Below are 19,545 nucleotides of genomic sequence, written 5' to 3'. Positions count from 1 at the left end.
AGAATAAATTGCGGAGTTTGTAGTCAAATTCTAAAAAAAACATAGTAATATACCACTACAAAGCTTATCTGTGTAGATATCGACAAGGGGATATTTCAGAGCCTAGACACGATATAATGGGGGCTCCGTGGATTTTTTTCGGATTTTTCGGTTGAGTAGCTTCTGAGAAGGGATCTGTGAGAGAAATGATCACCTTCCAGCATGCCACAACAGATATCAGAACTGAGGCATGGTTTTCAAATTTCTAATGGAGACCTTTCCTTGGATAGCCTACATGATTATATTTGGATTTTCTTCAAACTTCCCCTTATTTCTTACAGCAATAGGGTCTGAAAACGAGACCTTTTTGGTGATCACATTTTGGGCCCTCACTCCCCTGTGTTTCACCCAGTGTCGAAAAGTACTGATCGACCCGTTGCATTTGTTACCTTACACCGCCGTATTCAGTACAAAAGAATTTTACTCCCCCCTTTCGCGTGTTTGGACACGCCATGGTGCCACTAACTATATGTAAAGGGGCCACGGGCCCTCACCAGATTTCGTAACAATACGTTAGCTGTCTCCGAGTAAATCAGATTACAAACAGACAGACAACCTCAACACGTCGGAAACCGGAAGTTGTTCCCTTTAGGTATTAAAGGTTTCGTGTATTTCTTTTATAAAAACATTTGAGTGGAATAGTAACTAGCACGCAATATATGCATATATTATGTGAGAATATCCATTTTCGCGTGATTCTGATATTCGAAGTCTTGAATTTGCACAAAAGTCACAAATTTGACTTATTATAGCTTTGTTAGTGATAGTACGATTACAGCATATATTGCTGCAACATTTTGTGATTCTAGGATGAACCTAAGAGGGTTTGCAGCCAATTACTAAAAATTATAGTAATATACGATTATTAACTTCATTTGATCAGATATCGGTATGGAGGGTATTTCGGAGCCTAAGCACCATACAGCGCCAGCTTCTTGATTTTTTTTCAGATTTTTCAGTTGGGTAGTTTCTGAGAATGGATCCAAAAAAGAAATGATTACTTTCGACGCCGAACAGTCCGCATCTTTCCAGTAGATGTTAAAACTAACGCTGGCTTCTGAAAGCACTAACCGAGAACTTTCATTTGATACCTCACATGATTATATTTGATGAAATAAATTCGACGCAAAACGATATAACTCACTGTATGCATGAGCTCTCACAGTTCCCAACTTTCCGCCAAATTTAGTGTCAATCGCTATACCCGTTTCCAAGAATAGTGCGTGTAACAGACAGGCAGACAGACGACCTGTGAGGAGTTGCCAAACTTCCCATCAGCCGCGTTCCGCCGTTCGGATAAGGGAACGCTCGGCAGATGCGTATGAATATTTACTTGTACGCATTCCAAAGTGTGCGTGCATGGGCATGTTCATGCGCAGCTCTGGTAATTGGGAGAAAAACGCCAGCTTGGTCATTGTGGCATCTAATGCTACAAGCAAGTTAGACAAGGAGATGTTTAAACAGAGCACATCGCTCCCCTACAACGCCCATAGCAAACGCGCAGAAGAATGTGCCCAAAGGAAAACGATGGTCGTCAAAAGCCGCAATGACACCAACTGCATCCGAGCATAAAAAGTTAGGACAAGCTTCCCAGTATCAAAGGCCAGATCTGTTTAGGAGAATCACAACCATTATGAGATCTCTCCCAATATCTCAGGCGCAAAAGGACTTGGGCCACAAGAATCCCGTCAATGCTAGAAAATGTGCGGAAAGAAGAATGGAGGCTTTGCGACAGAAGTCCTACCTGGAAGAGTCATCCTTCATTTTGCTTGGAGCGAAAATTGATGACTTGTCGGAATTCATCAAAGATAAACACAACGTGCATCAGTGAATCAAGTATATGGTAAGAACCGTCAGGGTTTTACATATGCAAATGTATAACAAATCGCAGGAAGATGAGAAAGATTCGAAGAAGAGTCCTAAAATTATTTCTTCGACGGTGACGCAGTCAACTCAGGTAACACTCAGCCCTATACTCGCAGATGGGCGAACATCCAGGAAATCAACAGGTTCCCAAAAATAAAATTACCCGCATTGAAGAAGGGACCTAAAACCTCGATAGGCGGTAAAATAGTGCCTAAAGCACCAAGGCAGCCGATGTCTCAAACGGTACACGACAGTTAGATTAAGGTTGGACCAAAGAAGAAGGAAAGAATGAGAATCCGTCCCAAAGCGATCATCATTTCAAGGACGGGAAATATGTTCTATGTAGACATACGAAGAAGAGTGAAAGCTGACCCTGATCTAAAAGAATGTAACTAGTAGGAGGAGGAACCAAAAGGGAGATCCCATGCTGGAACTGAAAAGGTCCGAAGAGAGGAATGCCGAAGACTTCCGCAGCTAAGTCATAAAATTTAATTGGGGAAAGTGCTGCCTTGCGTGCTCAAAAGCATGAGACCGCTATATAATGCAAGAACCGAGATGAGATAACTTTTAAGGCGGAAATCTGCACTGCCTTAGTGGAGTAATTCGAGCTGCATAACATGTTGAGGGCGTCCTTTGTAAACCTTAGAAAGACGTATGGAGGTGTACAGACGGCGGCCATTCGGCTGCCAGCAGAAGAAACGCGCAAGCTGCTGGACATCGAGAAAGTCCGTATAGAGCAAATCTCATTGAAGAAATGCGGCAAGTGTCTCTTGTACGGACATCTAGCGAGAGTGTGCACAAGTGAGGTTGATCGGTCTGACCGATGCAGACGTTGTAGAGAAACAGATTACATTGCTCGGGAATGTAACAAGGATCGCAAATGCATGTTGTGTGATGAAAAGGAGGGCATGTATAGCGGGTATATTGCCGCAAGTGGTAAGTGTCTCGAGTTCAAAAAGGCGCTAAATGTAATGAGAAAATCACTTGTAATGAACTTAACGGGCATAGGAGTGGCCAAAGACGACCTAAAGGGAAGAACTATCCCAGAAACCTAAAAAGTTGGTGAAATTGACCGTGAAGGTCCGCCCGCAAAGACTAAAGCTCCATCAAAGTGCTCGGTTGACACATTCTTGCATGCCTCTGTGCTAGCAAGGCTCCCGAATGTGGGGGTTCTTTTGAGCGCTTTGATCCCTCACGTGTCATGAGTACAAAATTAACGTATCTATACCGATGCGTGGGTCCACATCGGATCTAAATGAGATAACGAATAAAGGAATTCGCGACGGCCTAACCAGAACGCGAGCTAAACCTGGAAAATATTATAAAAGAAAAAAAAACGGCCGAACCACGCGCATGGAGCCGTGGATCTGACTTTTATTAGTCGTTCACGAGCTCACGATATGTCTTGAAACGTCAGTGAACAGTACACTCACAGTGATCACCAAGCAATAGTTTTTGACCTGAAGAACAAGTCAAGCGGGTGGAAATCTGCTCGTCCAAGAATGAGGAGAACGTCAGGTTCGTCTGCGAAAGCAATAGTCGAGCAAACATTCATAGATATATGGTTGGACCAGGACTTCATACCAGGTACACCCTCGGAAAGAACCCTCCACAAAGTGTAGCAAGACATGCGACTCGTCGATCCCGAGAAGTTATACTTTCCCCAGTAAAAGGGCCAACTGCGGGGGGAATAATAAATTGTCCTACCTTCGGATGGCGTGTCATCGGGCCAGACGAGCGGTACATAGATCAATGGGTAGGATTGATCAAGAAGTCATACAGCGAGCTTACAAGGAAACCCGAAGAAACCTGAAGCTGACTATATAGCGAAGCAAGAGGAACTGCGTGGAGGCGGATATAGACCCATGAGGAAGCGCCTACAGGGTTGTGATGGGAGGATTTAGAGGTCAGGCAGCTCCACAAATTTCATGTCCCCATCTCCTACTGAAAATCGTTCGGGGCTTGTTCTCTCAGTAGAGCACAAGCGGTTTCAGTCTACAGACTTGTTTAAATGTGGCTGTAATACCCCCAGTAACGGCGAAAGAAGTATTGGAGGTGCGCTAGGCGGTAGGCTGCGAGACAACAAAGCGCCGAGCCTCGACGGCATACCAAACAAAGCCCTTAAGCTGGCCGTTAAGTCGAGGTCAGACATATTCGTAGAGTTGTTTGAAGCATGCTTGGCGGAGAAACAAAGGTTAGTGTTGTTGCCTAAACCTGGCAAGCGTCTTGGTGAACCCTCTTCATACAGACCCATATTGGACACTTTGGGGAAAATTTTGGAACGAATAATCTACAATAGATTGCTCCGGGCTGTAGAAAGTCTGGGAGGCTTATGATGATGACAATTCGGCTTAGGTACGGCCAAATCAACTACCGACGCCAACAAACTTGTCGCTGGCTTAGTTGCAAAAGCAATGTACGGTAGGAGTGACACTAACAAGTATTGTGCTGTGATTACCGTTGACGTGCAAAGGGCGGTCAACTCCGCCAATCGGAACCTTATAAGGAGGTAATTGGCGGCTATTGGTGTACCCAGTTACTTAACTGCGCTAGTCGACGGCTATTTAACAGATAGAAGGCTCTGGTACGACACAGACAATGGATGCAAAGAATACATTCTCTCCGCGGATGTTCCACAGGGCTCTGTTCTGGAACCGCTATTTTGGAACATCATGTATAATGATGTCTTCAACGTCCCAGTTGCTAGCGAGGCTACAATAGTGCGTTACGCCGATGATATAGCGGTGATTGTTGCTGCAAAAGATCTGGAGGATATGGAACTATATTCATCCGAAACAATCGCTACTATAAACAAGTGGCTGAAAGATGCAAGTGTTGCATTCGGGGAGGATAAAACAGAAGCGGTGCTTATCATGAAGCGGGGTAAGGAAACCACTGCCCCTATCAGAATGGGGAAGCATATCATTACTTCAAAACCAGCAATTAAATTCCTTGGATATAGGTGCAAGGCTGAATTTCAAGCAGCACTTATAAAATGTTTACTCCAAGGCGTCTAACATTAACATCACCCTAGTAAGGATGATGCCAAATGTTGTAGGTCCGTGATGCAATCATAAACTGCTTATAGCTAAAATGGTGAACTCCATACTGTTCTACACCGCGCCAATTTGTTAACCGCATACCGCATGCAATGCTCAAAACATGATCGCGGTTTATAGATAGACCTCCTTAAGAGTGGACTGTGGCTATAGAACCATCTTGGACGGAGCGACCCATGCAGTAACCGGGATGATGCCGATAGACATTTTGGCCGATGAAACGGCACTTATCTATGATGGACCCGATTCTTCTTCTGATCGGCATGTGAAAAACGCCGAAAGAAAGGGAATCGTTAAGCAGATGGTAACAACGGTGGGAACAGGCAAAAAAGGGTCGATGGGCCCACAGATTAATTCCCAGCATCAAGGTGTGGACGCAGAGAAGGCACGGTGAGATAAACTCTGATCTCACGCAGTTTCTCACGGGACATGGCGGTTATCTTAAATACCTCTATAGGTTTAAACTGAACAGCTCACCCAACTGTCCCAGCTGTGAGGGTATCCGGTTTTGTTTTCTTCCACTGTCCCAGATTCGCTGAGGAAAGGCAGAGTCTAAAGAAGACTTTGAGAGGAACACTAGCTTGCGTGCCAGAAGAACTGGAATTCAGTGAACGACATGGTAGGGCGGATTCATTGCAGGTTGATAGAGGTTGATAAGGCGAGAAAGGTGCGGTTACGATTGCAATCAATGGGCAAAGGGAGAGGCTAGAGCCATGTCCACCCCGCGACGAGATACTTTGGGGTGGTTCCGCAAGGAAGAGGACAGGAGTTAGGGGGTGGTTTCAGTGGGCAAAAATTCCACACGCTGTAACATGTGTACCAGTGTCTTTGGGAGATTTCCACCTCCGGAAAAAAAGACAGACGGACAGACAGTAAACCGATTTTAATAAGGTTTCTGTTTTACACAAAACCTTGCAAATGAGATTACCTCCGAGATGTGTGGTGAAAATGTCCTGTGAGCAGTTATCAAAAGTATTAAAGTAAATATTGACACTTGTTTGTGATTAATTTCCTACAATTTCCATCTGACAGAAACGTGAAATCAAAATCATATTATTGCATCTTTCGTAATCATCTTAGCTCAGAAATTTGTACGAGTATACTGCATATAGTATATATCGTTTCTGTAGAATATTAATCTCATGCATCTACTAGATGAGTAGATAAGAATTCCCCGGATGGCACTGATTCATAAACGTCAATCTGGTTTTAATCTTTGAGAATTTGTAAGAAGACGCTCGTCGAACATTGGGACTGGAATTAATATGAAAAACTTGGAGCTCGTGATTAGTTCTCCTGTAGCAATCGAAGTGCACACATTTAATAAAAAAAGTCTATAACCTGGGCAATCAAATGTTATCTCCGGTCATTACTTCTTTGCGATTATTATCGCTTGTGCTATATTTTCTTACAACCGCTGGGCAATTCATCTTTGAAGATCAACCTAATTTGCGCGAAGGATCAGAGTGTATTGCAGAAGGGAATTTAGCGGGCGTTTGTACCAAAGCATCCCATTGTCCTCGGGCTAAGTTAAATGCATCGTCTACAAAAATATGCGCATTCGAAGGAGTCGAAGCAATAGTATGTTGCGTTCGGACAAGCCATTTGGGTGAGTATTTTGATTTTTGATTATCATTTTTATCCAAATCTCTTATTGCTATGAATTTATGAATATGTGAATCTAATCGGTTTTTTTCCCGGGCGATTAAATTATTGAAGCTTTCAACGTATTCGAAATGAAGAATTCAATTCTCTTCTTCTCTTAGCATTTAGTGTAGTATTAGGTTGTTACATATGAAATGGCCGATTTGGCAATCAAGTGAAGTTAGTTGCGATTTTGCTGTATCAGACCACCACCAGTTGGCGCTGTTGATGTCGGATAATGAAGTATAAATACTCCTACATTTAATCAAGGAGTCATTTCAGTTTTGACCATCGTTGTGATAACAGTGAATAAAAAGGAAAAAAGGATGGGAAAGGGCCAAGAAAGTATACTTTTTCTGTATGAGTTCAAACTCGATCATAAAGCAGCGGAGGCGACCAGGAACATTCGCAGCGCATTTGGAACTGATACGGTAAGCGAACGAACCACACGGCGGTGGTTCGAAAAATTCCGGTCAGATGACGTAAACCATCAAAGTGAGCCACATGGACATCCAGGACCATCCATTGATAACAACGAGCTGCGATTGCTATTCGAATCCGACACACGTCACACGTAATAACTTGGAAAGATGAAAAAGCTCGACAAATGGGTTCTGCAAGCCCTTACGGAGCAAAACATGGTGCTTCGAATGGAAATTTCCAGTTTTTTACTCTCCCGCAACAGAACCGATCCCTTTTTGCACAGAATAGTGACATGTGATGAAAAGTGCATATTATACGACAATCGTCGCCGATCAGCACAATGGCTAGATGCTGATGAGCCACCGAAGCATATGCTGCAACTGAGCCTCCATCCGAAGAAGTTAATGGTGACTGTTTGGTGATCTACAGCGGGAGTTATCCATTATTCTTTTTTGGCATCTGGAGAAACGATAAATGCACAGAAATACTGTACCAAACATGAGTAAATGCACCAAAAATTGAGTATCCAACTGCCGAGGTTAGTCAACAGAGATGATGTGATACTCCTTTACGACAATGCACGACCTCATGAATCCAGAACAACGGTTCAAAAGTTGAACGAATTGCATTATGAGACTCTACCTCATCCACCGTATTCACCGGACCTTTCGCCAACCGACTACCACTTTTTTAAGCATTTGGAGAAGTGGGGGAAGTGGGAGAAATGTTTTGAATCGACTGACACCTTTTTTGATTAATTAAATAAGTTTTTGTAAGCTTTACTGTCTTTTCAAATTTTATTACCAAATCGGCCATTTCATGTGTAACAATCTAATTGTAAAATGGGCAGATAGCAATCCTTAAATTAGTATATATATCAACAATTCTTAAATTGGTGTTGGCTGCCGAGATAGGTACAATAATCCTCAAATTATTGTACACCGAAAGAAGCAAGAAGAAAATATGCTGCTTTTCACTTTGCTTTGGCTTGTGACCCGGTTTATTACTATCGCTTTGTTTTTATATAAAAAATTTTATAACTAAGCAATTCCCAATTTACACATTTTTGTTTACATGACCTATTGATTCATTTCTGGCACAAGCGCATGTTCAGCATTTTTTTTTGAACTGCTATTATGTTGTAATAATTAATATTGTAATTGATTTGTGCGAAAGTAGACCAATGTGTCGATGCACTTATTAATTTTAGCTTACTGCTTACATAGTTATTTTTGTGTGATTCGAACACTAATAGTTAGTTGGGTGCAATAATTAGTAATTAATTCTTCTACCCGTAGTTTGCCGTAATTTTTGGAATCTTTTCGGAAATGAAACCGAAATCATAGATGCAACTTTATTTGTTGGTGGAGTAAGAGCGAAATCTCTTGAATATCTACATATGGTAAGCAGAAATTTATCCAAAAGTTAGAAATTCACAAAAAATATGTTTATTTTCCCAAAGGTTGCTATCGGGTGGAAAGAAGATGAAGAAATTAGTTGGAAATGTGGTGGAAATTTAATCGCCTCTAATTTTCTGTTGACTGCCGCTCATTGTTCGACTTCAAGAGGGTGTGATTCAATCATAATTTTTTTACAGCAGCTATATTAATAAGATTCTTACAGGGTAGCACCAAGTATTGTAAGAGGAGGAGTTGTGAACTTATCTAAAACAGACTTTAATTCAAAACACCGTGTGGATTTTAGCATTGAATCGATTATTGTACATCCGGAATACAAAGCACCCTCAACATATAACGACATAGCCCTGTTTCAAGTCAAGCCAATTAACGGGTGAGTACTACCCAGAATAAAGTTTTTGATCGCAACAATTTTCAATCATAATAGTTTCTGTTAATTGTATGTATGCATTAAAAAATTTATTTCATTGGATGTATCAGCATAAAAAAAGGTCAATGCCTTTCCATAAAGCATTCAATAATTATAGGGCCCAGTTTAGAAATTTACTTGTTCAAAATTGTACCATTTAAATGTAAACCATCGCACTCGCAACACTCATTTAAACGAACGCGAAAAAATCCCCATAATAACCCGGCACGCAGGCTCCATGATGACAACCTTAAGGAGTTTTTCTCTCAGCTGTGTCATAAAATTCAGATTAATGATTTAAGAATTCGATCTGAGATATCAGCAAGAAAACGTCCATAGAATTCAAATCAGGATTGTGAAGAAGTGGCCAGGGCCAATTCGACTCGCCTCTCCTGGTCATTAATTTTTCAAAGATCTGGTTAACAGCCCAAACTCATTTCCGAAACTCAGGACTTTTCCGATTATATAATCTAGTGTTGAAAAATGTCGGGCCAACCCATCGCTTTGGTTTAGGGCGAATTGTATGCCAAATTATTTTGTTAGCTGATTTTATATCTTTACTTGACTGTTCTGATGAGTCCAATAAGTTTCGTGGAGTTTCAAATTCAGATAATATATTCGTATACTTATTTGAAGTCAACAGGAATTTAATTTAATTTAATTAATCAATTGAATTTCCAACACTCTTCAATCAATTGCTGATTTTCTACATTGAAATCCCCCGTGATATTTGTTAACACAATTTTCAAGATTTTGTGTAAAACCAAAACCTTATTAGAATCGATTCGATGTCTGTCTATCTCTGTCTTCTTTGTTTTTTTTTGACTGGGGGAAATCCATCATGGATACGCATTTGGAATCTGAGACACGCATGCCGGACTCTTACCGACTAAAACCTCCCATATTTACTCCACACTCTCCCCGCGGGACTACCCTTCCGGTATTGCTTCACGGGGCTGTTCAGTTCTTAGCTGTTCAATCTAAACGAGCTGCTACCACGTTGCATGGTGCTAATTGCAGTAGCTTCCCTTCTATGTCCCCGCTGTACTTCTGCTGCTTTTAGCTCCTGGTGGATCCATTTCCCCATTGCAACAACTATTTTAAGCTTGGAGTCGAATATTAATAATAATAATCGTTGGTGCAACAATCCATATTGGACCAAGGCCTTGAAGTGTGTTAGAGCATTTCATTCAAGATCGTAACGGTACACTACAGTACACTGTAGGAGGCAATCTGGTCAGCATTGAGTCATTTGACTCAGGTACTAATTCACAACTGAGTCGATTGGTATCCGACATTCAATCACGATAACAAATCCCTTTGCCTCCAGCGAGATTTGAACCGCGACCTTCCGCTACGACAGCCCAGCGCTCTAACCATTTGAGCCACGGAGTCGAATATTTCAGCGATGGCTGAGGGCTAACAACATGCGCCCCGATGCAAATTCCAACAGTTTTCTGTTTCCGCCGCCGTAAAGAACACCAACTCCATTTTGTATTCGCCAGCTCCAGCCCGTGGTCTTTAGACCAAAACTTGATCGTCCGTATAGTCTCGTTTGCATATATGTGTACTTCGTCGGGTGATTGGATGTTGTGACCACTCCAACGTCATCTGCGAATCCGGCGACAACGACTTGCTTAGCTACTGGAAACTGTAAAACGCCATTATACATTAAGTTCCATAGCAGAGGGCTCAGAACAGACCCTTGCGGAACTCGTGCCGTTATTACATACATCTTCGACCGTGTCATAAATTGGCTTCCGCTGTTGGAAGTAATGGAAGATTATATTTAATATATATCTGGCAGAATTGAATGCTTTCTTGATGTCAAGAGTCACCATTGCGCGGTATTTTCCTTCCTCGTAGGCTTTTCTGGCTAGTTCAAAAATCAGTTTGGTAGCATCAACCGCTGACCGAGCCTTCCGGAAGCCAAACTACCTATTCGATAAATAACCGCCACTATTAATTAATAGATTACCCGCTCGAGGACCTTGCCTATTGTATTCAGAAGACAGATAAGTCTATAGGATGTTGGTTCACTTATCACTTCACTTCACTTTTTTTAGGCAGTCTGTAAAGACCCGGGCAAACGTGCTTGGTACCATTCTCATTGCCAGTTTCAGTTCGGTGTTCGACTGCAATACCTCGAGAAATGTATCCTTATCAACTGCTCTTGATAACCAACCTGTTTCTGGTTTCTTCAGGTGAGGATTTATTGTTCTGGGTCCTTTATCAATAGTAATATATATCGCCTGGTGGTCACTATGCGTGTATTGTTTACTAATATATCAGTGTAGATGCTTGACCTGCGAATCACTTACAAAAGTAAGATCTACAACGGAGCCTAGCTCTCCACGCCTTAGGGTGTTTACGCTTCCGATGTGAGCCAGCGTGACGTTCAGGCAGTAGTAAACCTCGAGTAGGATGTGGTCTATTGTTCGCTTTACATGTAGCACGTGGCGCCATTTTATGTTGAGTTTAAAGGGGGCTGCCCACACATGCGAATGGAGGATGCAAATTTTTTTTCGCAGCATGTGGCCATTTTGGGTATCAAATGAAAGGGTTTAATTAGTACTTTCCGAAACTGGTCCCATATTTGCTATCGGGGGAAACGTAGGAGAATGAGGGCTCGTAATATAACCATCAAACAGTGTAACAGGTCTCGTTCTTAGAACCTATCCAACCGAAAAATCTGGAAAAAAATCACATCACAAAAATCAAAATATTATACATCCGGTTCCAATATCTGCAAAAATAAAGTTTGCGGGTAGTGTCTAATTCAGATATATATATTTATACATTAAATCAGCCGTATTTAATATACGTGTTATATATTTACATACATAAAGTTACGAAAAAATAGCAATGTGGCCTTCACGCTAATTTTAATTGTAATATTGTATTTTTACTACTAAGCATTTATTTTTGTTTCCAATTGTACGGGATGTATAATTGAGTGTCTACTTTGTACACAGCTGAAAAGTGTAAGCAATCAATGAAACGGTTTCTAGGAAATGGCATTTTAAATGGTTACGTTTGATTTCCCGAGCGAAGAAAGTAATAGAGTTGTAAGGGTTTTCTGCGACGTGGGAACCACTGCATCTCGGAGAATAGGGAAATCATAAAAAAAATATGATTAACGAAGGACAAGTCGGGAAACCAGAAGCTGGGCGCTTCAGCTACGAAAGGTTTTGTGTATTTCTTAGTACGTAGCACGTAATATACCCATATATTATGTGAGAGTATCCACTTTCGGGTGATATTGACATTCATAGTCTTCAATTTTCAACGAAGCAACAACTTTGACGTGTTATAACTTCGTTAGTAATAATGCGATTTCCACCAAGTAAGATCATGCTCTACATTATAGCCTACATCACTGCAGAATTTTGGTGCTAGGATAAATTTAAGGGGGTTACCCGCTAATCACAAAAAAATATAGTAATATTATTATTAACTTTATTTGAAGAGATATCGGTATGGAAGGTATTTCGGAGCCTAGGCACCATATAGTGGCAGCCTCCTGATTTTTTTCAGATTTTTCGGTTTGGTAGTTTCTGAGAATGGCCCCCTTAAAGAAACGATCACTTTTAATTCCCCGCACTCCCCATCTTTCCAACAAATGTCAAAAGCAAGACCAATTTCGAAAAGTTCTAACCGAGACCTTTAATTTGATACCCTACATGACTATTTTTGATGGAGAAAAATTTTACACCCCCCTTTTGCATATATGAGGACCCCTCTTAAATTCAACGCAAAAGGATTTAACTCACTGTATGTGTGAGCGTTCACAATTCCTACCTTTCTACCAAATTTGGTGTCAATGGCTATATCCATCTCCGAGAAAAATGCGTGTGACGGACAGACAGGCAGACAGTAAACCGAATTTTAAACCTTAAAAAGTATTAATAGTTGAATGCCAATTCAGACTCATAATCATTTGAATTGCCGTCTAACACTGACTGCTATTATTTTTTCGCAGCTGTATGTATGCCTTTGTGCACGGAGTAAATCGGAAATATGGGTACGATCAATTTATATACATGCATTTATATGTACAGTATTCGGAAATAGGCAGTTTGTTTCTTTAGGGTGAGGATAATAAATCTTTATTCACGATTTTCCATTCGTATATGGCTAAGAATACAAAATATTCCTTCATATTTTTGCAAACTGGAAGATACACATATATACGTAAATTCGTTTTGTTTCGCATAAAACCTTAAAAACCGGAATTCATCAATATGCAGGGCACAATAGTTCTTCATGGACGCGGTGCGACTTTCCGTTAACAGAATCAATATGCAAGGAGAGCATAAAAATATATTGGCGTATCTATTGGCCCCCTAAAGGGGGTCATGCGAGTACTCGGAGCGAAACAGCATGGGAGATTCATTCGCTCTCTATACTGATTCGATATTTCCCTTTAAAAAAACAGATAATAGTAAGGATGCTAAATGGGGTTCGTAACTGCTGGTCTGACTTTCTCTGTACTTGTAACCAACTTGATATCTTCTATCAAACAGATTTATAACTTTTTCTAGTGAGGCTACCTTTCATTGAAAGCTCACCTTAACCCTCCACACTAAGGACGCATAATCGAACATCGGCCTAATGATAGCAACATGTATCCACATTACTATATAAAGCGGAGCCCAATGTCAAGCCAAATATCCGCATGCATAACCTATAAACTTTGGGAGTTCGTTTCTTTTTTGCCACTGTATGCCTGCTCAAAAGAAGCTTCTTTTCTAGAATAAAGCCCAAATATTTCACTTCCTTCGAAAGTTGGTGGGTTATTTCTCTCATGTTTTTATGGCAAAGGCGGTCGATTTCCTTTTTTCCCAAATAAAACCATTGTGGTTTTATCGAGATCTACTGAAAGTTCTTGCTAGAGGCATATCTGTATCAACGAACATCTCATATCTAAAATTTACCGCAATGTCACCCATCCTGTCGCTCTCTATGGTTCTTAGTGATGACCGACTATAAAAGACAATGAACGGCGTCTTGCGGTAATGGAGACGAAGATGTTACGTTGGACTAGTAGCATGGCACATTTTGATCACATCCGAAATGAAGATATCGGCCATCGATATGGAATTGCACCGATCGTGAAAAAATTGCGAGAGGCGTCTTCAACGATATGGTCACGTAATTCGCGCTAAAGAGAATTCACTCGTCAAGATTGGCGCTAACATCGAAGTCGATGATAAGCAATCAAAAGTCCGGCCGAAATAACGGTGGCTTGATACGCTGGATTTGAAATCCTTGCGATTGCATCCAGATCAGGCGTTTGATAGAACCATATGGCGGAACCGATCGCGATGAGCCGACCCCGCTTGTGAACGGGATAATTTTGCGTTGAATACCATATTTATACACAGCGTTCCGAGGTTCAGTCAAATGACAAAGCAACTAAATCAACTTGTCAGGTAACGATTCAGAATTGTTTTGGCACACTACTATTCTTGTGTTAAGTCAGTAAAGTTCCACTTAACTTAAGTCACGTCAACCTCATAATCTTTGGCAGCGTTACGAATTTTTTGGAAGGGCACACAGTCAAAAGCCTCATCAATCTCCATAAATAGCCTCAGCGCCTACTTGTCTTTGAAACTTGATTCCTCTATCTTGGAAAGTAAGGAAAAGGACACTCTACCCTGGTAAGCAGTTTTCTCCTCCGTGGTAGTTGCTGCCAGAATGTTCAACGAGGTGAATTTCACCTAGAAAACAAAGCAGCGGTAAACATTCAAAATTCAATATGAATACTCCCGTGGTATCTGGAAGATCATGAATTTTATGACGAATTGAACGAATATCTACAATTCAAACAAGTGGGGAAACCGGAAATTGGACGCTTCAGGTATCAAAGGGTTTTATGTATTTCTTTTATAAAGGCATTTGAGTGTGAATTTGTCCCACTAGCACGTAGCACGTCATATATGCATTTGTTATGTGAGAATATTCACTCTCGAGTGATATTGACATCCATAGTCTTGAATTTGTAACGAAGTGACAAATTGGATCCATTATAACTTTGCTAGTAATAGTGGGACTTCCACCAAACTTAGTTGGATCATGCTTTATGTCATAGCCTACATCGCTGCAAGGTGTAGGATGAACAATTACTAAAAATTATATACTATTATGAACTTTATTTGAACAGATATGGGTATGGAAAGTATTTCAAAACTTAGGCGCCATATAGTGGCAGCCTCTTGATTTTTTTCAGCTTCCTCGGGAGGGTAGTTTCTGAGAATGTGTCCCTCAAAGAAATGATCACTTTCGACCCCTCGGACTTCCCACCTTAATAAATGTGAAAGCTAGACCATCTTCGGAAAATAACAACCCAGAAAACTATATTTGATGGAAAAAGAACTTTTCACCCCCCTTTTGCATGTATGGGAACCCCCTCTATTTTGTTTTACACAAAACCTTAAAAACGTGGTATTCCGACAGATTACATACATACATTTAAAAGTGAATCCAGAGTTTTTGCGAAGTCTAGAAATCGTAGTTGATTGTCACTCTAGCTGCGTTAAGCTGATCTATAATTCGATGCATGGAAACTTGAATTTAATAAAACCATTACCAAGGTTGAATCTTTGAAGATTTCGAGCGAAAGGCTTTTTCAAGCACTATGGGAGCGCCACAAATATTAAAAAATTAACTTAGGTCAATTTTAGTGAACAATAATTAGATGTATGTATGAACTGGATTACACATTGAGCTGACATAATCCTGACATAAGTGAAAATCCCATAATTTTATTTAATAAGGAGACGTAACATTAATTTTCCAGCTCTCTCGGTGGTTTAAAACCAATATGCCTGTGGCCAATAAAAGATATTATTACATCAGACTTGTTGGCAATGGGATTTGGAACCACAAGCTTTGGAGGTCCACAGGCAAATGAACTATATGTTGGCAGCTTGAATTATATTCCTCAAGATCAATGTAAAGCGGAGTTTGCTATAAGACAAGGTAAAGAATTGCTAAATGGAATAATTGACAGTCAAATTTGTGCACAGGATCATGAAAAGAAGCGAGATACTTGTCAGGTAAAGCTTTACAATTTCCTTCAAAATAAATATTATATAAAGTAACTTGTGATTTAAGGGTGATTCTGGAGGTCCACTACAACTTAAAGCAGATTCTCTTTTCCGCGGTAGAGATTATTTGGTCGGCATTACATCCTTTGGTGTAGGTTGCTTGGGACCGTTACCAGGAGTTTACACTAGAGTGCATTCTTATTTAGACTGGATAGAACGCATTGTTTGGCCCGAATATTATTTGTAACTGTAATATGTGATATTATATATTTAGTATTTCCTAATGTTTACAATTGACAGTGTAATTGATATTAAAAAATATTTCATATATTTCTTCCATCTACCGAGTTCTATGCAAAAGTTCTGATTTTCAATTCTACGCAGGATGAATTTATTGAAAGACTAAAAGCTCGCGAGAGTTTAACACCAAGGCAAACAAAAGTAAATGAGTTTGATAGCAACAATGATAACCCTGAAGCACCTACTTCATCGTCAGCTAAGGCTATTGTGAAAAAAACTGGAATTGATCGCTATATCACTATTATTCAAAGGCAGTCCACAATCGTCGAAAATCAGCAATGCTTTCAAAACTCACGGTAAACGACATTTCAACATTGCCCCCATTTAAAATGGAGAAATTAACGAGACAAAATAACAAATCTGGTCTGAGGACAGTCTAGAAAGGTATCCAAGGAGTTCGCAACAAAAGACAATACTACAAATACCAGCAGCAGAGCACCAAAAGCCTATGGGTTGTGATCAGGGGTATTGAACCGGAGAGTAGTCCGAATGATATGAGCGGATAGGATATGCAATTAAATCAGTCAGTGTTATAATGAAAGGAAACAAAATACCCTTATTCAAACTCAAACTAAATCCAGAGGTTCACAAATTAGGAAAAAGAGAAATTCACAATTCAAGAGAATCAGAGTCGAGAAACCACGTAACGACAATGATACTGTGCAGGGCATGCACTGTCAGGAAGTTGGCTACGCCAGATAATATTGTACACTATCAATTGTGGGCGAAATCTGCAGTGAATTTTATAAAACAGTTCTATGCACCAAAAATAGAAAAGACGTTACAACCAGAAAATACAGTAAATGCAGACTATATTGCGAAACAGATCACGACGAGCCGACCGCGCTTGTGAACGGGACAAAGGTTGAAGAAAAAGATGATGGAGGATGCGAAATCCATAAAACTCTGAAGCAAAATGCGATGCCGATTCAGAGATAGAAACAATAACAAATAAACACCGTGCCTAAAACTTAAATTCTGTCTAGCTCCAATAAGTTGCCAGCCACATCTATTCATTCTAGAATACGGCCGAGACAAGCCGGCCACTGATAGTTCGCAGTAAGAACTATCTCCGATTCTTTCCACACTGTCGAATAATATACTGATGGATACTGTCAGCACTATGATCCAGGAACTAATAAAAATCCAAAATATGATGTCGTAGATTCTTTTGAATAAAAAAATACCATCAAAATTGCCCATTGGAAAGCGAACGGCCAAAGCCAATCCAGAGTTGAAGTTATCCTTGTCTTTCGACCTCATGACCTTGATCTTTTTCTAATACCAGAAATTGGCTCCACGAAAAAAATTAAAAAATTCAATGTTTCCAGCTGTGTTTATATTGGCTAAACGCTCTGGACACAACACCAGAGACAAGTGAGCGATTTTGATTAAACGTCACTCAAACACTATCCACTGGAAATAACCAGTAAGGACCAGTAAGGAACCTCGGTATGCCTGCAGATATGGTCAGGAGAACTTGCTATATCATCGGTTTATAGTCCCTCCGGCATAAATAATTCGGGAACAGTAAACTTAGTTCTTTAAAACTCTAGGGTACAATTTGATTGCCCCTGAAGGTTTCAATCCGAAGCATACCCAGTGAGGTTCAAGGTTAGTCTCTCCTAAATTTTAAAAACTGTTTGAGGCAGTCATAGGCAGCAAACTTGGCACATAGCTGCAGGTCAACCGACTTACTGACCCATTGACAGCAACAAAACTGTAGGCCTAATCAACTTTGGGGTTTCAAAAGGAATACCATGCCAATGTACAATGGCGCAAACAATCTACAATTGTACTCGATCCTGTACTGCACCTTATCTACATGACAAATTTTCCTGTTAGCAAGCTAATCACCACAACTACCTTTGCTGACAATACCGAAATCTTACCTTCATGTGCAAACCCAGAACTGGCTTCTTTGCAATTGAAATGGTATCTAAGTGAAGTAGAAAACTGTGGAGGATGAAAGTCAACGAGTTGAAGTGTATGCAAATAACATTCGCTTTGCGAAAAATAAATTGTCCTCAAATGATGATCGACAGCATTTACAATCCCCATTGAATGACTTTAAATACCTGGGAATGCATCTCGATAAAAGATTGGAAATGGCACATAGAAACAACAACTCTAACTTAAGTTGAGAAATTATAAATTAAACAAGTCGGGAAACCGGAAGCTGGACGCTTCAGGTATGAAAGGTTTTGTGTATTCCTTTTATAAATACATTTGGGTGTGCATTTGTCCCATTAGTACGTAACACGTTATATATGCATATATTATGTGAAAATACCCACGTTCAAGTGATATCGACACTCAAAGTCTTGAATTTGCAAGGAAGCGACAGCTTTCACCTATTATAACTTTGTTAGTAATGGTACGATTTCTACCAAATTCGGTAGGATCCTGTTCTATGTTATAGCCTACATTACTGCATTTCGTGGTGCTGGGATGAACTAAAGGGGGATTTTTCAGTCAATTACTAAAAATTACAGTACTATTATCAACTTTATTTGAAAGGATATCGGTATGGAAGGTATTTCGGAGCCTAGGCACCATATGGTGACAGCTTCCTGATTTTTTTCAAATTTTTTGATTGGGTAGTTTCTGAGAATGGGTCCGTTATAGAGATGATCAACCTCCCGCACTCCCCACCTTTCGAACAAATATCAAAACAAAGACCAGCTTCGGAAAGTACTAATCAAGACCTTTCATTTGATACCCCACATGACTATATTTGGTGAAAAAAATGTACACCCCCTTTTGCATGTATGGGGACCTTTCCTCAAATTCGGCTTTTGGGAGCGAACAAACGGGCTCCCGGTCGTCGATATCCCTCGACCGCAGTGGCTCAGTGGTGGATAACTTGGCCACCTTGGCATATAGCATCATATAGTGATTTGGATCTAGAGAAGGAGGTGTTCAAGCGAAGTACGATTTTACTGAGAACACCGGGAACAAGACCAAACAAAGATAAACTGAAGGCAGATCGTTGGATGACAAAAACTGTGGTAACACCCATCGAATATATCCAAGATACGCGACAGCAGGAGATACTCCAAGCCCAAGAAAGAGATCCATTCAAAAGCAGCTCGTCGACTTTGAGATCTCCACCAATGTCAAAGGCGGTAAAGGATAAGGTACAGGCAAGGTCAATACACGCAAAAAGTGTAGGAGGGTATAAAAGGAGGAACCCTGGCGGAGCATATAGAGACCAGAGTCCTCATCCAGAGGAATTACTCTTCACCCAGCTTGGGGCCCATATTGCCCGGGAGTGTAATAGGGATCCCAAATGCCTATTGTGCGAAGTAAAAGAGGGACAGGATAACCGACAT

The 19,545-nt window shown here is 40.6% G+C and overlaps 1 protein-coding gene across 1 annotated transcript in view; it reads left to right on the top strand.

Moving 5' to 3' along the window:
• Positions 1–6,194: 6,194 nt before the first annotated feature.
• LOC119651003 overlaps positions 6,195–19,545 on the top strand; it is a 34,946-nt gene continuing 21,595 nt past the window's right edge. The window contains exons 1-8 of the mRNA XM_038054289.1: positions 6,195–6,573; positions 8,330–8,433; positions 8,494–8,600; positions 8,655–8,822; positions 15,661–15,919; positions 15,978–16,153; positions 16,312–16,506; positions 16,792–16,853. Coding sequence (XP_037910217.1) covers positions 6,318–6,573; positions 8,330–8,433; positions 8,494–8,600; positions 8,655–8,822; positions 15,661–15,919; positions 15,978–16,153; positions 16,312–16,506; positions 16,792–16,853 — 1,327 coding nt within the window. The 5' untranslated portion in view covers positions 6,195–6,317. The remainder of the gene's footprint in view (positions 6,574–8,329; positions 8,434–8,493; positions 8,601–8,654; positions 8,823–15,660; positions 15,920–15,977; positions 16,154–16,311; positions 16,507–16,791; positions 16,854–19,545) is intronic.

This window comes from Hermetia illucens, chromosome 3 (genome assembly GCF_905115235.1).
Source record: "Hermetia illucens chromosome 3, iHerIll2.2.curated.20191125, whole genome shotgun sequence".
NCBI lineage: Eukaryota > Metazoa > Arthropoda > Insecta > Diptera > Stratiomyidae > Hermetia > Hermetia illucens.
The sequence above is the reverse complement of the archived record's forward strand: the minus strand, read 5'-3'. Positions and strand labels throughout refer to the sequence as shown.